At 42.1% G+C, this 20,532-nt stretch overlaps 1 protein-coding gene across 17 annotated transcripts in view; it reads right to left on the bottom strand.

Moving 5' to 3' along the window:
• The window catches only part of ARHGAP44 (Rho GTPase activating protein 44), a 203,310-nt gene that overhangs the window by 39,862 nt on the left and 142,916 nt on the right, over positions 1-20,532 (bottom strand). For all 17 annotated transcript variants that reach the window (XM_078373068.1, XM_002747896.6, XM_078373069.1 and 14 more), the window contains 5 exons: positions 10,925-10,993; positions 8,698-8,779; positions 8,190-8,317; positions 3,446-3,557; positions 2,961-3,042 (listed from right to left, as the gene is read on the bottom strand). In XM_078373068.1, coding sequence (XP_078229194.1) covers positions 2,961-3,042; positions 3,446-3,557; positions 8,190-8,317; positions 8,698-8,779; positions 10,925-10,993 — 473 coding nt within the window. The remainder of the gene's footprint in view (positions 1-2,960; positions 3,043-3,445; positions 3,558-8,189; positions 8,318-8,697; positions 8,780-10,924; positions 10,994-20,532) is intronic.

Genomic DNA, 20,532 nt, shown 5'->3' with positions numbered 1-20,532 from the left:
TTCTGCAGGACTCCAGCATGGAAACAGATTATGTAAGCAGCTTGCAATGATGAGTCCTTTTTGAGTTTCAGGCTATCCTGCACTGTCCTGGTAATCCCTAACTTCAGCCCTTGCTTTCCTGCCTCCTTCTGTGACTCCCGGATATACCATCCTATGGCAGATCTGTCTGTGTCCTGCTGAGTTGGCCTGAAGTGCAATGCCGTGTTAAGGTTAGTGTCAACCTCTGGTGAAACTCAGCTTCATCAGAGGTTCACAGGTTATCAACCCGATAGCCTTGGGAGCTTTCAATCACAGAACCCAGACCAATTCGATCAAAATCTCTGAAAAAAAAAGATTCAGGCATTAGTATCTTTAAAAAGGTTCCCAGGCCATGCTGATGCATGCAGAGGGTTGGAAACCACTGTTCTAGGAAGAATTACTTGGTTTAGATGAGGTGACTATAAGTCCTACAAACATGTTATCCAGTGACAGAAATAGGCTCTTGTTTTTCCCTGGTTCAAAGACACTGACCTCTTTGAGTCATCTGGATCATTCCTATTTCTTAATGGAGACCCGCATTTGCAAATAAAGTGGGAGCCAGAGTATCTCTGGATAGGTCCTGAAGCACTGGGCTATCCTGCCTTTATCTAACTTCGTATCACCAAGATCACTTATATATCCAATGAATAAGAGTGACAGTTTCCATCAAAGGATATGTTCTCACTTGGCTTCATCCCTAGGACCACATTCTTGTCCTAGAGAGGCAAAAAGTGCTATGGTTAAGTGTAAAGGCCCTGAAACTGTACTCCTTGGATTCACATTCCCATTCCACCATTTACTAGCCAGCAGGTAACCTGTAGTTACATACCTGTTCAACACCTCAAATTCCTCTAATGTAAAATGGGAGAAACAGCACACCCCACTTCCTAAGGTTCTTGTCAAAATTACATGAGTTAAAAACATATAATGAGCTTAAAATGATGTCAAGTCTCGAATAAGTACTCAATGAGTGGCAACACTTGCGATTATTAATATCATGAAACCCAGCACCCCCTTTTCACAATGAGATAAAAGAGGACCCTGTATTCAGCCAGCCTTTTACAATGCATAATCTCCATTCTACTTTGGAATCAAAATAGCATCACGCAACTTGGATTTTGGCTTTTTCTGACTCTACACATTTAAGCCTGGTATCCTTTCCAGGTCAGGTGGGTCTCTTCCAGGCCCAGTTCTTCCAAAAGTAGAAGGTGCAGCATCAGACGCAATGGAATCACTGTCATTTCCAACAGGTGATGTTGCTCATTACAACAAAATCCCATGACTAGAAATCTCTAGAAACCATCTCCTTTCACAGGCCCCTAGCTAAGGTGGCTATTTGCTCTAGTCCTGCTCTCAGAAAACATTCTTCTCCCTCCTTCATCTCCTTCCTGGACTATCTCTACCCTCATCTCTACCATCCTTGTGCTGGTACCAATTCTCCCACACTGGTGTTGTCTGGTTCCTCATTACACAGGTCCATTAGCTCAGTAAAAGTACATTCCTCCAAACAATACTATTTACTTAAGATAGCTCTTACCAAGTCTCAAAAGAACACACAATGCCATCCTAATGCATGCATCACTGAGGAAATAAGCCAGGACTCAAAATAAATAAATAAAAACCACAAGTAGGACCCAGAGCACATGTTAGGGCTACTGGCTTTGCCTGCTGTGTGCAGCCATATTCTTCACAACCCACTGCTACAGCCCTAGGCCTGGCTTTGGGCTGTGGCCTCTCCCTTGGGTGCACCTTCAGGAGGGAAGACAGAGGCCACTGCCCACATCATAACATGTGACCTCCCTTTAAGTTGGTCATTACTTATTGTTAAAATATATTCAGCTATTATAGATGAGGGTAAAGACCCTGTGCCCATGCCCTTGTCCTACAGAAGGAATCACTGCTATTAGCCTATGTGAGCCCTTCCAGAACTTTCTTTTTTTTTTTTGAGACGGAGTTTTGCTCTTGTTACCCAGGCCGGAGTGCAATGGTGTGATCTCGGCTCACCGCAACCTCTGCCTCCTGGGTTCAGGCAATTCTCCTGCCTCAGCCTCCTGAGTATCTAGGATTACAGGCATGCGCCACCATGCCCAGCTAATTTTTTATATTTTTAGTAGAGACGGGATTTCACCATGTTGACCAGGATGGTCTCGATCTCTTGACCTCGTGATCCACCCACCTCGGCCTCCCAAACAGAACTTTCTTTTATGCACTTACATACAAACACAGATCCTCTTAACATTCTATTAAGTGTGCTGAGTGATTATTTTCCTTTTTATAATAAAATGTTACAGGAGTCCTTATTAACTTGCTTTCGTATCTGCTCATGCTAGTGTGAATAATACTACCTATTTTTTTTTTTTTGACACAGTTTCACTCTTGTTGCTCAGGCTGGAGTGCCAACGGCATGATCTCAGCTCACCGCGACCTCCGCCTCACAAGTTCAAGCGACTTGCCTGCCTCAGTCTCCGGAGTAGCTGGGATTACTGGCATGCACCACCATGCCCAACCAATTTTTGTATGTTTAGTAGAGATGGGGTTTCAGCACGTTGGCCGGGTTGGTCTCAAACTCTGGACCTCAGGTGATCCACCCACCTCAGCCTCCCAAAGTGCTGGGATTACAGGCGTGAGCCACCTTGCCAGGCTCTACCTATTTTTTAGTTGCTCCAGAGTGTGCCATGGTACAGACATCCACAGTTTATTTAGGCACCTCCCAACCCCCTTCTCCAATGAACCTTTAGAAACTTCTAGGCTTCTGCTATCTCAGGTAACACCACCATCAATATCCCGGGACCTGCCTCCTTGGGCAAACATACAAGCACTCCTTCACGACAGAGATCAAGAAACGCGGTTGCAAGATCACAGGTCACATGCTTCTATAATGTTAGCACATAATTCCAAATATATTGTAACTCACAGGATATTCCAGAACAAGGGGTACTCACTTGGAAGCCTGGATCCACTCGTCATAGAGTTCAAAGGTCATAAGAGGTTCTGGCAACTCTCGGAGGTAAGATTTCAAAGCTCCTAGGTGTGAATAAAATATTAGTCATGAGCCGTTATGACGTGGCAGAGACAGGACCCACCAGCCAGCACTGCCCATGTGGGTTCCACTGGGGATGGGCCTACTGACCACCATGTCAACAGCAAATGGTGGCTTCCTATGGAAATGGGTGTGAGGCTCTGACAGGAGACCTGGCCCCTCTTACTTCCCACCATTACCTCATCTTCCCTTGGCATACTGGGAGGCATTCCTTCAAGGGGCCAGAGCAACCAGCCCTGAAACTGGGCGCTGACTGGACACATCTGAAGTGCATCAGACAGCCACTGGCTGGAGTGTCCTGGACTTGTAGCCACACAGCCTCCCACCCACCCCTTCCCCGTGAGCCTCCATGGCACACAGGAGCGCCGAGAGGCTGTGGGTCCCCACCTGCAATCGCATGGGGGTCTGCCGAGTACTCCTGCACATCCACCACGCAGCAGTCCAGGGCAGCTTTCAGCTTCTTCAGCTTGGAGGCAGAGGGGGCTACGCGGAAGAGTCCCTACCAACAGGACAGACGGTCAGCGCACAGCAACTCCAAGGCGCAACAGCAAAGCACGCAGACCCCACATCTGCCCACTTCTCTCTCCAAAACCTCTTAAATGTACCTTCCCAACACCATTTCCAAATCTCTCATGCATTCTGCAGCTTGCTGTCTCTGTTATAGCAGCCTTACTGATACCCTCGTCAAACATGCTGATGCTTTCTCAGTGTCTCCCTCTTTGCACATAAGCAACTTCAGAGCAGGAACTAGCTTTACCCACTGCTGTGTCTCTACAGCCTCGTTCAGGGATAGCTCGTCACACTGGCTTGGTAACTATTTACTGGGTAAATGAAGCTTGGGTACTTAGACATCTTATTCTTGTATATGTCATATAGACACATCTTGAAGCAGAATTTGGCTAAGACCTGGTCAGTCTGGTAAGTTGAATGTGAGAAGATCTATAGGTGTGTGTGTGTGTGTGTGTGTGTGTGTGTGTGTGTGTGTGTATGTGTTGGGAGGCACCAGGGCTATACTTTTTGTTTTTGTTTAGTGGCATGATCTTGGCTCACTGCAGCCTCCACCTCCTGGGTTCAAGTGATTCTTGTTTGCCTTAGCCTCCCAAGTAGCTGTGGAGGCGCCTGCCACCACACCCAGCTCATTTTTTGTATTTTTAGTAGACGTGAGGTTTCACCAGGTTGGCCAGGCTAGTCTTGAACTCCTGACCCCTCAGCCTCCTGAAGTGCTGGGATTACAGGCATGAGCCACAGTGCCCAGCCTGTAATTTTAGAATCAAATAGTTTATGCCTTCAGGGAAAGGGCAGTCTGGGTGGGGTGGTTTTTGAGATAGCCTCCTTCCATTCTTCTGCATTCCACTCTCAAGAGTTATTTTCAAATCACTGCCACTTCTTCCAAGTGAACCACTGCACCTCAGAGAGTGAAAGAGAGCTATGAAAAGAAAGAGAAGAGGAGGAGAGGGCTGTGTGGAGGAGAAGATGAATGCAGGTCAGGGTTGGAAAGAAACCTCCACGTCACAGGTAAGTTACACCTGGGTTAAAGACCTATCGGTTTCCGTTTCACCTGAGTGCCCTGCATTCTGTGATGCAACCCACAGGCTGATAAACAAGCAGACAGAATAGCCCTTGCTTCTTTAATCTTTCATGGCCATATAGACTTCCAGTTTCCTTTAGAAAAAGTGTTCCTACATTGGAATATTGAGCTTCTGCCTTGCGAGGATCACTAACTCCCTTCTCAATATAGGATACAGCAGATAAACAGATGTGCAAAGCTCTTTAGGCATATTTGTGAGGAAGCTACATGAATGAGTTTGGACGAGTGTATCAGTAAGGCTGCCATGACAAAGACAGCAAGCAGCAGAATACAAGGAAGGAGTCGCCCAGGTCTTCATAAAACCATGCCCTTGCCAGGCAAGAAGAGCCAATAGGATTTGGTGACAGACAAGGCCAAAGAGAAGGAATAAGAGTTGTCAAAGATAAGCCTTTAGATGTTTGACTGCGTAAATGAGAGATGCATAAAAACGAGGAGGAGGAGGGGATTGTTATATTAGCTAAGGAGTCCAGTTTTAGGGGTGTTATGAGGTAAGTCTTCATGGAAATGTTGAAGGACGGCAGTGAGCACAAATGAAGCCCTTCCACTGAAGGAATCCTGAACAGAGACCCCTGGAGGTGGTGCTGAACAGAGAACCCTCAGAAGTCAGAGGGGACCATGGTGATGAACAGAGAATGCTGATGGCCCTGTGGTCAGAGGCCAGAAGGGACCAGGGGTTCAAGGGAGCTAGAAGTGTTGAGGATGGTTACATGAGTAACACCAGGCAGTGCTGTGGCCAAGGAGGCTGGCAGTAAGTCATCAGATTTGGCAATCTGGGGGTTCCTGGGGACCACGGAGGGCAGTTTTAGCTGAGTGGCAGGGGTGAAGCAACACCACAGGCAGATCTGTAGGTGGTGAAAAAGATGCAGGAGCTGCAAATGTTGAGAGCTATTTTAGGAAATTGGGTAGCTTAAAAAACAAAACCAGAGACTAGGAAGAAATATGAGGCTGTGGCTGGGTTGAAAAGACAGATTTTTTTTTTTTTTTAGGCTAGGGGAAATTTGAGCCTATTTGTTATTAAAGGTAAAGAACTGACACAAAACAGGGAAAAATGCAAGTGAGAGAGTGAGGTCTGGTGAGAGATAGAATAGCCCAGAAAAAACAGAGCTGGAAGCTGGGAGATGTCTAAGGGGCTGCTCTTCAAGAACCAGTTTATGTTGATTAGATATTTGATGGTGCTAATAAGTTACTGTTACTTTTTGGGTATAATAATACTTTTTTTTTTTTTTTTTTGAGACGGAGTCTTGCTCTATTACCCAGGCTGGAGTGCAGTGGTGTGATCTCAGCTCACTGCAGCCTCTGCTTCCAGGGTTCAAGCCATTCTCCTGCCTCAGCCTCCCAAGTAGCTGAGATTACAGGCATGCACCACCACGCCCGGCTAATTTTTGTATTTTTAGTAGAGATAGAATTTCACTATGTTGGCCTGGCTGGTCTCAAATTCCTGACCTCAGGTGATCTGCACTCTTCGGCTTTCCAACTTGCTGGGATTATGGGTGTGAGCCACCAAGCCCAGCCTATTATAGATTTTAACTTTTTTTTTTTGAGAGGGTCTCACTATGTTGCCCAGGCTGGTCTTGAACTCCTGAGCTCAAGTGATCCTCCTGCCTCAGCCTCCCAAACTGCTGGAATTACAGAGTGTGAGCCACTATGCTAGCCAATAATTACATTTTAAAACATCCCCTATCTTATAGAGGTAGATACTGAAGTATTACAAATGAAATGGTATAATGTCTCGAATGTACTTCAGAATATCCAAGGCAGGGGCTAGGGGGCAGGAAATGGAGGTAGAAATTAAACAAGATGGATCATAAACTCAGTGGTAAGGCTTATTGTTTTATCTTTATGTGTTTATGATTTTCCATAGTTTTTTAAAAAATGATAGAGAAAGAAAAGGTCCAGTTCATCTTCCTCCATGAAACTATCTCTCAGGGATGGTGGAGACCTTCTCAGTTTTAAATTGAGGCTGGGTGCAGCAGCTCACGCCTCTAATCCCAGCACTTTGGGAGGCCGAGGCGGGTGGATTACCTGAGGTCAGGAGCTCAAGATCAACCTGGCCAACATGCTGAAACCCCATATCTACTAAAAATACAAAAATTAGCCAGGGGTGGTGGCAGGCGCCCATAATCCCAGCTACTCGGGAAGCTGAGGCAGGAGAATCACTTGAACCCAGAAGGCAGAGGTTGCAGTGAGCCCAGATCATGTCACTGTACTCCAGTCTGGGGGACAGAGCAAGACCCTGTCTCCAAAACTAAAATAATAAAATAAAACAATTTGATAAACATGCAAATGCCTGGCACATAAAATATATTAAAAAGACACATTTCTTCCCATTCCTTTTGGAATATCCAGCATTTAGAACAGACTGGCACACAGGAAGCATGCCACATACAGCTGCATGTTCACTGGCTTCCTTCTCTTCCATGGCCCTTACTTTGTCCCATAAAACTTAGTGCTGCCTTAGAGACTGATACACTGTTTTGGATGAATGAGGCTTAACTGAAATGCTAGACTCATCTCCTACACTAAGTTTGTAAGTCCCCCATCTCACTATTTCATGTTTTGCTCATAAAACATGCACTGCATGCCCTAAATAAATACTGATTGGCTAATCAGATCAAAGGAAGATGAAATACAGATGTTAAAACAGAAGAAACCAAAGATGAGCTCTATCTCCCAGGAAATGATTTTCACAGCAATAAGACAACACTTTTCAAGAACTTCTCAGGCCAGGTGCGGTGGCTCACACCTGTACTCTCAGCCCTTTGGGAGGCTGAGGTGGGCAGATCACTTGAGGTCCAGAGTTCAAGACCAGTCTGGCCAACATGGTGAAATCTCATCTCTATTAAAAACACAAAAATTAGCCAGGCATGGTGGCAGACACCTGTAATCCCAGCTACTATGAGGCTGAGGCTGGATAATCACTTGAACCTGGGAGGTGGAGGCTGCAGTGAGCCGAGATCGGGCCACTGCACTCCAGCCTGGGTAAGTGAGTGAGACTGTCTCAAGAAGAAAAATATTTCTCATAGACGTTTTTTACATGTGCATCTTAAAAAGTACTTTCTAATAAATCTATCAATCATGTTTTCAGGATCTCTATAAAAGAGCTGTGATAGAAAGGGTGAAGACCCTTAACTTTTAAAATTACCTAAAATTAGGTAACTTATTAAGCAAGAGGAAGAGGGAGAACAGGAGGAGAAGGAAGATGAAGAGAAGGAGGGGAAAAAAGCAGCAATAGTAATAGCAGCAGAATGCCCAAATCATCCAAACACATCCAACCTGAAGAAAGAATGGCTAGAATATGGCCATCCGTTCCTCAGTGGCCAGTTCAGTCTCTCACAATCCTCCTTTCTTCTTGCCAAATGAAGGCTCATGGTAAAAGGCAGGATTGATTGGTGTTCTGCAGAAAATGGGGCTGCGCCACTGTCTCATCCTGTTTGGATGCGTGGGGGCTGGGGTGGAGTTGGTATGGGAGGAAGGATCCTGTCGGCTCTGTCTCGTTGAAGGAGAGATCTGCCCAGGGCTCTGTGTGACTGTGCTCAGCCCTACCTCCTCCTGCATCCCACACTCAAGCAGCATGGTCACACACGCCTCAATGGGGAAGGCGATCTCCCGGCCGCTGATGGTGAGGTGCTCCTCCAGGGCCTTCCCAAAGGAAGGTTTCTCCACCCAGGCCTCTGAGGGGAGGAGTGAGAAAGTCAGTTAGTTATTTGTCAGGGGCACTCATGCTGGAATCTCGCTTTTCTTTGTCATCCAGATTCTCCTAAGATTACCAAAGAGAGGGAGGCCCAATTGAGCCTCCACTCTGTGGTTTTAGGGATGACAGAACTGGAGAGGGGGAGATGGCCAGCCAACTCCATCCAGGGTTAATGTTAAACGGGCACCCCTACACACCCCCAACTCAAGGCACCAGCTTGGAAGTAAGTCCTAGAGGCTCGTCTACAGGTGATCCTGTTGGACAGGGTGGAAGGGCAAATGCCATACAAGGAATTCATCTCATCCGGAAAGGCAAGCAGGCTCCCCAGCTCTCCCTTCTCCAGGGAAGGCCTGCACTTACCCTGTTGTGCTTTGATCTGAGGCAACACAGCCTGCAATAGTGTCAGGGACTTCCTGTGGTATTCAGCTTGCACTTCTATTAGCTGAGAAGACACAAGGCAAGCATTGCCCTTAGCGAAGGGCCAGGACACAGGCTGCCATGGCATGCAAAGTACTTTGCAGGAAGGCGATTCCACATGGGGAAGGAAGTAGTCACCTGTTCCATCCTCCAATCTACCTAAAATAATGAGCATGCTTCCTCTTTAGCCTCCATTACAAGAACGTCACTACAAGTGGAGATTTGGGAAGCAGGAGCACCATAAAGTAACAGCGAGAGCTGCCCAGAGCTGGAACCTGGCTTAGAGAGTTTGACTTCATCACCACCCTGCCTCCTTTGGCACCTCATCCTCGATGCAAAGGCAAAAAAGAAAGGGGCAACCGTAGCTAATATAAATGGAAAACACATTTAGAAATTCATTTGCTGAGCCAGGTGTGATGGCTCATGCCTCTAATCCCAGCCACTCAGGAAGCTGAGGCTGGAGGATCACTTGAGCCCAGGAGTTCAAGACCAGCTTGGGCAACATAGCAAGACCCCATCTTTTAAAATAAGAAAAAAAATTGTTTAAATAAGTATAAAAATAATTTGCTTATGAGATATATACAGGTTAAATGTCATTATCTTGTATACATCTTTTGTTTCTGCAAAGTTAGTTTAACATATAACTGATCAGAAAACTTGTGGCTTGATCTGCAATCCTTTTCAAACACCCTGGAAGTGAGATTGCTTTGGTGAGAGTAATGCAGTCCAAGGAATAAATTCCTTCCAAGTATTCTATTTTGATCATCCCATTAATTAAACGTGGCCAAAATGATGATAAGAGCAGATGGAAGTCATGAATGATAGTTACTTCATTGGTTTACTGAGTCCTCCTCTCCCTTCCCCAAAACTGGGCATGTATAAGGGGAAGAGAGGAAATTAATCTGTTTGAAGGCCTATTGTGGAGTTTGGATACTAATATCCCTAAGTAAAATTAAAGTAAATCTAATATGACTTTTTAAAAAAATCAGAATATTGAAATAAATGGTACTCAAATGACAATTAGGTTCTCTAGTAAAACTTGGAATGTCAACAAGGTCATTAGTAAAACTCTAATGTCTTAGAGTTTCTAAAATTAACTATTACCTTCACAAATACAACCAACAGAATACACTTGAAAAGATTCTACTACTTTAAAATAAACTTTCCAAGTTGGAAGTAATGCATATCAACTCCTTTTCCAGTAGGAGGGGCTTCTCTGCACCATGAACCACTAACAAAATGTTGGAAAATTGCTCACAGCCCACAGGTGTTCCACCATACTTATCAAAGCATTTTAAACTTTTCAGACTTTCCTCCTTGCTTTTCTTCTCTTTACCCTCCCTCCTTATCATTCCTTTCCATCCCTGATTATAAATCAAGAGTTTTTAGGTCTTAGCATTTTATTCCTTTAAAGGCAGGTAAGCATAACTAATATTTTTTATTTGAACTTTTTTTTGCCTCTTGCAGTTTTTTGACTGGCTTTGCATTTACCCTGGTAAACAGCCTGCGTCTTAATTATCTGCATCACTTTATCCAAGTTTAGATGACTCAGATCCTGTTTCTTACTGTCTAAATCACTTTGATTGATGAGAGTCAGGCCAACAGGCCACATCGATCATCATTTATCTACCAGTCACTGTCTTTCATAAAAATCTACATTAAAAAAGCATATGTGCTTGGGGGAAGGAATTGCCTTCCTGTTTTTCTCAAGCCCCTTGTTAGCAGAGACCACAGTTTCTTAATGTCAGCCCTACTGACATTTTGGACTGGATAATTCATTGGTGTGGGAGCTGTCTTGTGCACTGTAGGATATTTAGAAGCATCTGTGACCTCTACCCTCTAAATGCCAGTAGCACCTCTTTCCACAACTGTGACAATCAAAAATGTCTCCAGATATTGCCAACTACCCACCAGGGGAGGGAGCAAAATTACTCCTGGCTGAGAACTACTGGACTGAGTTGCAACAATCCCGAGGGATGGGAATGAGTTTTATCCTAATGTTTTTGAAGAAATCCATATCAGGAGCAATGGCAGGATTCATTCACTAGTAAAATGTTCAAAGCTCCCACCTTTTTCCCACCCTTCAACCAAGGGACTCCTTAGTTCCATGCCCACATTCCCTTCTCCTGTGAACAGCCTTTAAAGCAATCTCACCTTTCTGGGCACTTACCGTTTGAAAGTAGTTTGCATAGTCAATTTCTTTGGCCACAAAACTGTACATGTCAGCTGAGAGCTGGTCCTGTGCAAGGTAAAATACATAAGCGAGGTAAAACATAGACCAATGGCAAGTGGCTAGTGCAAAAGTCAACATATCATAGGAGAAAGGGCCTTAAACACTGCTTAATCTCATTTTTAATAATACTTGATATGTTGCAAACTTCCCATAAGCATTTGCATATTTGTCATCCACAGCTCTGAAGAAGTTGTAAGTTTGAAAAGAACACCTATGTCAGCCATTTCCCCAGAGATTTTGACATCTGGGCCACAGCTAGAGTTAAAGTCAAAGCTAGTGTAGAGGAGTGATGTGCAAATTAGTTCCATCCATCACTACAACTTGTGCCCCCTTTCTGAAGCAAGCTCCAAGTACACATTGTGCTCCTGTTCTTTTGATGCTGCCATTTCTTCCCTCTGATCATTCCACTGCTCTGCTTCCCCTCATTCTCAATACTGACTCAATACTCATTGGTTAATCACAAGCATATGGGAAAGAGATGGAAATACACCAGTTTGGACGAAACTTGGATAAGAGGTGCACAGGGAAAGGACTGGTGACTCAAAACTTGGCAAAATCTGGACTCATGCAGTATTGCACACAAATCTAATGGTGTTATCAATCCTTCACTATTCAGTTGGCCACGAGATTGGATGACCCAATGCTGCATTGAAATCTGGAATGCTCAGTCCTCCAAGGTTTTCAGTTCTATGGAATCACCCGTAGTATGGCATAATAGAAGTACATTTTGAGCAGAATGTTGACTCTGTCATTAACCGTATTTTTGAGCATGTCACTTGTCTGAACTTGCTTGCTCAAGTCATGTGATCTCTAAGATTCCTCCCTGTGCAGTTGCTCTAGGCTGGAAATCCTTAGAAGAGGCACATAGTTGAGGAGAGAAGAGCCTACATGTTCAGGTAGGGGCAAACATGGCAACAGCACAAGAAAGCTGACCTAGATGCTGAATTAATGAAAGCAGATAACTATACGCTTCAGGAAGAGCCTGTTTCATAAAACCTCAAGCAATCTGCACCAACCCCATAACCCTCAGTCTCTCTAGCTGCTAATTAAGCTATTCTCAGTAAGAACACTGGGATGTACAGGAGCAATCTGTTTCCTTTTCAGTATCTGTGACAGAGAAGCAATTACTGAGAACATCATTTAAGAGTTCTTGTACACAAGGTAACAGAACCGAGTCACAGAGTTAAAAGAAGAAATGTGTTCTCTAGAGAGCTTGAAGTACAAGTTAGACAATGCTATGCTTGGTCCAGTTTCACAGAAGAAAGAAAGAGTAAAAGAAATTAACATTCATTGGGTCTAGATGCCAGGCACAATGTTATAAAAAATTCTCCTCTAACTCTCTTAGGTTAAGTATTGAATTTTCAATTTCAAAGCCACAGATAGCAAGAGATCAAGGATCTTCTCTGTCAATCACCCGCTGTCTCAAAATGCTTAGCATAGTAGGGACTCCACGACTATTTGCTGAATGAACAGATGAAAAAAAAAATCAAGGCTAATGGATGGTAAATTTCCCAAAGAATAATAAAATGGGCTCAAAGATCACCTTGGTTCCATTTCATTAGAGGTCCCTTAAATGAATGCTTTTGTAGGCTGCCAAGTTGGGAATCAACCTTATCTGTCTTCCCTGAAGCAGCTTTGCTCAGGAGACGTCCATCACCAGCCAGATGGCTGGAGGATGATATTGCAAGTCAGAGAAAAACGAAATAGTTAAGTGATACAAATGGTTCAGCAGACAGAGGAAAGGAAGGGAGGCCCTGAAGGACTAAACGTTGCATCAAATACACCTTCAACATCTCTGCATCTGTGCTTCTCTAACAGATGACCCTACAAAAATCTGTATGTGCCCTCAGAAAGAAGAAAAGATTTTTAAAGATATGATTGGATTACTGTACTATTAAGCTAACAATATGGGTTCAAAAAAAAACCACACACACAAAGGACATGAACTCATCGTTTTTTATGGCTGCATAGTATCCCATGGTGTAAGGGCATGGATGAACCTGGAAACCATCATTCTCAGCAAACTGACACAAGAACAGAAAATCAAACACCACATGTTCTCACTCATAGGTGGGTGTTGAATGATGAGAACACATGGACACAGGGAGGGGAGTATCACACACCGGAGTCTGTCAGTGGGGAAATAGGGGAGGGAAGGCAGGGGGCGGGGAGTTGGGGAGGGATAAAATGGGGAGAAATGCCAGATATAGGAGATAGGGAGGAAGGCAGCAAACCACACTACCATGTGTGAACCTATGCAACAATCTTACATGTTCTTCATATGTACCCCAAAACCTAAAATGCAATTAAAACACACACACACACACACACACACACTCTTCAAAGTAAGAAGGAAACTATAAATCAAATTCTCATTTATCTAAATCATTAGCAAGTTTTCTTTATAAAGGTAAAAAACCCTTTCAACATTAATCACCAGAGTTTAATGCATTTTGAAATATCATGTTTTCTGATTTTGCAACTAATCCACATTCATAAAAATAAAAAAAGTAACCAAATTAACCTGTAATCCCACTAGGCAACTATTTTTTTACATATATAGCTAACCAAATGTCCCAGAATTATTCATTAATAGAGCAGATTGTCTCTATGGTATGAAAATGTCATATTTATCAGATGAAACCTCATTGTATTTGGATTTTCTTCATGCTGGAATGTCTGAAACGGTTCCTAAGTTTTAATCATGTGACTGTGTAATGTATTTTGAAAGCTAGTAATTCAAAGCTCCGGTAATTCTTCCCCATTAACTTTTGAAATACTTTTTCATTCTTTTAAAAACTTCTTACAATTATATCTATTTACTACAGTACTAATCAAATAAATTCTGGGAAATTCAAAATGTTTATAATAGTAACTCTTCTCATTTAGAAACAACTCTCAATTTTATAATGTCTTCTTGTCATTATATTGTCAAATATTGTCTTCTTGTCAAATTGTGTAAGTAATATTTTACAATTCATGAGTTTATGGTAGAATTTTTTTTCTATCACCCAGGCTGGAGTACAGTGGTACAATCTCTGCTCACTGCATCCTCCACCTCCTGGGTTCGAGTGATTCCCCTGCCTCAGCCTCCTGAGTAGCTGGGACCACAAGTGTGTGCCACCATGCCCAGCTAATTTTTATACTTTTAGTAGAGATGGGGTTTCACCATGTTGGTCAGGCCTAGTCTTAAACTCCTGACCTCAGGGATCTGCCCATCTTAGCCTCCCCAAGTGCTGGGATTATAGGGGTGAGCCACCACGCCTGAACAATGGTAGTATTTTAAATATTCTGTTGTTTAAAAAAACCTCTAAGATACTTATAAACACTGATTTTTAAAATAATTTTTCTTGATGAAAAGCACACCTTGATTTTTAGTGTTGAGTTCCAGCTTCTAGTCCAGCACGTAGTGGGCTCTGAAGTCAGTTCTAACAGGTAAAAAGCTGAACAAACTAAAACTCAACAACTCTTAGATTTGTCAGAAAAGTGAGTTCATAGAGCAAACTGCTGCCCTGAAAACTGGAGACCCAGGCAGGCAAACACAGAAATCACAACTCACTGAAGCAGCAAATGATCAGCGGAAACCTCTGCGGAAATCAGTACTGGGGTGGGAAATCCTGTACCGTAATTGACAAATTGCTGGAGGCCCAGTGTGGACAAATCTGGAAAGTTAAATCCTCCAGGGGGACCCAGTTATGAGGGGGCCCACTTTTACCACCAGGATCTCTAAGAGCATGTTCTCACAGAGAATTTAAAAGAAAAATCCTTTCCTGCTTTCTCAGCTACGGGAGGAAAAAGTAGCCATTTTGAAATCTGCTGGAGTACTCTTTTCTTAACAAGGTCTGCCCTAAAGAGAAAGTATTTTAACAAAGCCTAAACTATTGGGCTTTTGAAATTGCCTAACCTTCCTGGAGGAAGGGAAATACTGAACTCCAACTTCTTCTAGTCATTCTGTCCCACCTAAGAAAGGAATAACAATAACAACAACAAAATAAGAGGCACTGGTGAAATTCATAGCTCTAAGGCACAGGCTCATCAAAAGAAAGACCTATCATAGCCCTATGAATGCTTCCCCTTGTCCCACAACTTATCACATCACCAAAGAACTATTTACCATTGTTTCTTTTATAATACATCATGTCCACCTTTCAACAAAAAAATTATACAGTAAAAGGCAAAAAACAAATTAAAGAAACTGAACAAGGATCAGAACCATAATTGAAATACCCAAAATCCAAAACACTGACAACACTAAATGCATGCACAGATGTGGAGCAATGGGACCTCTCATTTATTGCTGGTGGGAATGCAAATAGTATAGTCACTTTGGAAGACAGCATGACAGTTTCTTACAAAACTAAACATACTCTCACCATATGATCCAGCAATTATGCTCTTTGCCATTTGCCCAAATGAATGGAAAACGTTTGTCCCACAAAAGCTTGCATGTGGATGTTTACAGCATCTTTGTTCACAATTGCCCAAACTTGGCAGCCACAAAAATGTCTTTCAGTAGGTGAATGGATAAACTGTGGTACATCCAGACAATGAAATATTATTCAGTGCTAATAAGAAATGAGCTGTTAAGCCATGAAAAGACTTGAAGGAAACTTAAATGCGTATCACTACATGAAAGAAGCCAGTCTGCAAAGGCTACATACTGTAGGAATCCAGCTATAAGTCTTTCGGGAAAAAGGCAAAACCATGGAAACAATAAAAGGATCAGTGGTTGTCAAGGGTTAGCAGAGAGGAATGAATAGGAGGAGCAGAGGACTTGCAGGCAATGAAATTATTCTCCAGGATACTATAATGGTGGATACATTTGGATACATTTTCAAAGGCCCTAGAATATATAACTCTAGAAGTGAACCCCTAAGTAGACTATGAACTATGGAAGACAATGATGTGCCAATATAGGTTTATCAATTGTAACAACTCCACCACTATGTGTGTGATGTTGACAATGGGGGAGGTTGTGTTTGTTTGTAGGAGGATGGGATAATATGAGAGGCCTCTTTATATTTCACTTAATTTCGCTGCAAAATTAGAAGTGCCCCCCCAAAAATCAAAGTTTACTAATTTAAGAATATCATTTCAAGGGTGGGTGTGGTGGCTCACACCTGTAATCCAAGTACTTTGGAGGCCAAGGCAGGCGGATCACCTGAGGTCAGGAGTTCACGACCAGCCTGACCAACATGGTGAAACTCCATCTTTTTTAACAAGAAGAGCTAACGATCCTAAATATATATGCACCCAATATAGGAGCACCCAGATACATAAGACAAGTTCTTAAAGACTTATCAAGAGACTTAGACTCCCACACAATAATAGTGGGAGACTTTAACACCACATTGTCAATATTAAACAGATCAATGAGACAGAAAATTAACAAGGATATCCAGACTTGAACTCAGACCCGGAACAAGTAAACTTAATAAACATTTATAGAACTCTCCACCCCAAATACAGAAAACATACATTCTTATCAGTACCACATCACACCTACTCTAAAAGTGACTACATAATTGGAGGTAAATCACTCCTCAGTAATTGCATAGCATTTCACAGGTTTAAATGAAATATTGGTTGGCTGCTTGTTTGTTATTTTCCTCCCTTATTCCTTCCTGTCTCCATTGTTAAGCACAATTATTGGCATAAAAGAGGTTTTCAATACCCATTTTTAGACTGCATTCTAGCCTGGACAATAAAGCAAGACTCCCATTCTCTCTCCCTCTTTCTCTTCCTCTTTTTCTCTTTCATTTTTTTTATTCTTTCTCTCTTTCTTTTTTTCTTCCTTTTTCTTTTTTTTCCTAAAAAAAATCATTTCAAAGGTAAAAAAAGCACATAATCTCTGATTTTCAGAATCACAGATTTGAGACACAGATCTTTCATGCAGGTCAATTTTATTTTTCTATGCTCTTCTGATTTGTTTTGCTTGTTTTTCAGGATATCCTATTATCTGTACATTCGTTTCCATTATCTTCAACATCTGCCATCTTTTCTTTCATTCTTTTTGGCTCTCACCTTAATATTCTAGAAGAAATTCTCAAATTTTTCTCTATGTCATTGGCTCACCTTTCTGCAGTGTCAATTCTGTTGTTTATTAAAATGGATTCCATACTTGCATTATTTTTCTACTTAAAAAACATTTCTTGCCAGGCGCAGTGGCTCACGCCTATAATCCCAGCACTTTGGGAGGCTGAGGCGGGTGGATCACGAGGTCAAGAGTTCGAGACCATCCTGGTTAATAAGATGAAACCTCGTCTCTACTAAAAACACAAAAATTAGCTGGGCCTGATTGTGCGTGCCTGTAGTCCCAGATACTCAGGAGGCTGAGGCAGGAGAATTGCTTGAACCCAGGAGGCGGAGATTGCGGTGAGCAGAGATCATGCCATTGCACTCCAATCTGGGTAACAACAGCGAAACTCGGTCTCAAAAAAAAAAAAAAAATATATATATATATATATATATTTTTATATATATATATAACATTTCTTAATCTCATTCAGTTCCCTTTCCACTTTACTTGACACTTTTATCTCAACTTTATTTATTGCTGCCTAAAATCCATATTCCCTTGATTTTCATTTTTTGAGACAGAGTCTCACTCTGTCATGCTGGCTGGAGTGCAATGTTGCAATGTCAGCTCGCTGAAACGTCTCTCCCAGGTTCACGTGATTCTCCTTCCTTGGTCTCTCAGGTAGCTGAGATTATAGGCGTGAGCCACCATACCCGGCTAAATTGTATTTTTAGTAAAGATGGTGTTTCACCATGTTGGCCAGGCTGATCTCAAACTCCTAACCTCAAGTGATCCACCCACCTCAGCCTCCCAAAGTGCTGGGATTACAGGCATGAGCCACCGCACTCGGCCCATATGCCTTTTAATTGTATTTGAGGCACCAAGACATGTTGTCTGAAATTTACTGTTATCATAAGTAAATATTTTCTAAAAGTGTTCTATTTTTGAGAACTTTATTATCTTCTAACATAGAAAAACAATCTATTCAGGGGTATTTTTTGACTTTAAAATGGTAAGCATCTCTTTCCTGCCCCTCCTGCCCATTGTGATAGAATCTTCTTAGAACCTAAATTCTGTCTGATATAAACCTAGTGACTGAGAAGCTGTGGGGCTGCTGCCATAGAGGATGCCTGCAGTCAACTTTAAAAATCATAATATATTTTGTTATGCCAGCCAAGGTTGACTTAAAATAATAAAAATCATTTGAATTTGTTGAAGCTAACAGACCAGGGAACATCTCTGTACATGATATCTTCTGTCCTCCATGTTAGGTAAATGATCTGGCTGTGACCAGTCTTTTCATGGTACAACTGCCTGACATGCCAAGGAAGGTCCCAGCCATGTTTCAGAAAAATTCACACCAGTGGAAGCTCCGCCACCAGCTGGCTTCCCACTGATTGTGGCCATGCTTGCTCATGGCCCTGCTGGGCTGGATATTTTTGGCAGAAGGGATTCCAAGTAATGTTAAGTGCTTCTCAACAATTCCACAGCCTTCCAAATTAGAGAGTAGTCATGGATTCTTCCAGGATCTATTTTACGTCCCATGACATGGCACTAATTTTGTAAGAAGGAGCCGTAGATTCAGGTCAATGTTGTCTTTTAGTCTAACAATATATATGTGCTCTTCAGATTATGAGGGGGACAAAATGAGCTAGACATCTGTCTTGCTGTTGTTGTCTTTCTCAGATTCAAGTATGATTTTCAAAAAGCAAAGATTATACATTGAAGAAGAATAAAATGGAAAAGAAGAGAGACAAAAGAGAGAGAGGACAAGGCTAAATGAGAAAAACAGAGATGTGGGTGAAGCAAGGATTAAGAATTTATGTGATGAGATATGGGGAGATAAAAGCAGGAAAAATGATGATGGAAAGTGTCACCTTACAGTGAAAATACTAAGACTGTGGCCAGTCTCCCGTACAAAGCAAAACAAAGCTGATACTGCTGTCACCAAGTGCATTAGGTTTCTAGTCACTGTCTTCTCTACTGTTACATCGTTGTTCACAGGTCCTTCTTCACTTTCTCTCCTCTTAATGAAAAAGTACCAACTACTTACACTTCCTTGGATGTACTGATTCCAGGGTCTTTTATAGAGAGTTTTGGGAAGAAAAGAGAAAGCAGGTACCCCTTGTGAAGAGTTGGGCTTGTCTCGTCTTGAAATAGGGAGGGAAGGCAGGGGTTGGATAGGCTCCTGAAAGAACACAGGCAGGCAGTGCTGCACCTGCAAGCTTGCCTGAGGTCTCAGTGGGTTTTGTCTTATGAAACCCACCTTGACGTGGTTTTCCTGGTAGGCTAAATCTCTCTGGGTCCCAAGGATCTGCGGAGCTCTGGTTGGTCCTTAGAAAAGAGGAATCAGATTGCTACTTCGACAACTCTCAGCCTACAAACTTGCACTTGGCTGGTTCACCACAATATAGGAGATACTAAACACTTGCCTGCTGATGAAATACAAAACCATGAAGAGATCAGGGGAAACAGCCCATTCAAGGAAACCCAGCAAGGGGAGGTAGGAAGACCAAAGCAGATATTTAAAACAGTTGGCAACCAACAAAGTAAACATAAAAGAATAAACAGAAAAGAACTTTAACAAAACCAGCACTGAACACTCTCAAGGAGATCTGCTAAGCACACAAATGAGACTCCCTACAGCACAATGTAGGTTTCATGAATTGGGTTTGATCATTTCAAAGTTCATATAATAAAACAGATGTAAAAGACTAGCCAAGATAACTATAAAAACAGAGTGAGGGTTACCTTACCAAAGATTATATTTGATACGAAATTATTAGAATAAAAATTGTATACTACTGTCTCAGGAGTAGGCAAACAGATTAATGGAACACAGAATCCAGAAATAAATTTGGGTAATTAGATAGTGAAATTTCACTTCAGGGGGAGGTGGCTTATTTAACAAATGGTGCTGGCATAACTGAAAAAAAAAAAAACCCTACCTCACGTCATAAACAAAAAATAAATTTCAGATGTATTAAAGTATATAAAATACATGTATAAAATGAATTAAAAACATAAAATTAAAGACAAAAATCCTCTAACTTTTGCATAGAAGATGGCCAAAGGGTTACCCAGGATCTTTTCTCTTGCGAAGAAAATACATGATTAAATTTTTAATGGCAGATGTCAACAAAAAGTCAAAAGACAAATGGCAGACTGGAAAAGGTATCTGCAGCACAGCAGGGAGAAAAAAAGTTTAAAAGTGCTGCTATATAGAGAATTTTTATAAATTGATATTTTAGAAAAACAATAGAAATACTGGTCCAGTTGCCAATGCAAATAGGCAATGCACCAAACTATAAATGGGTATAAATACATGAAGAATGTCCAATAAATACAGGACGATATACTCATCACCACTTATATTCGGATTATAATAGTGGGGAGGTAGTTTTTCTTCCCTCACCAGATTGGCAAAAACTGAAAACAGGAGAAACATATATTACAAGATGAAGAAAAATGTGCAATTTTACATGTTGCTGGTGAAAATGTAAAATGCAATTTCCTTTCAGAGAAG

Source organism: Callithrix jacchus, chromosome 5, assembly GCF_049354715.1.
Source record: "Callithrix jacchus isolate 240 chromosome 5, calJac240_pri, whole genome shotgun sequence".
NCBI classification, from domain to species: domain Eukaryota; kingdom Metazoa; phylum Chordata; class Mammalia; order Primates; family Cebidae; genus Callithrix; species Callithrix jacchus.
The sequence above is the reverse complement of the archived record's forward strand: the minus strand, read 5'-3'. Positions and strand labels throughout refer to the sequence as shown.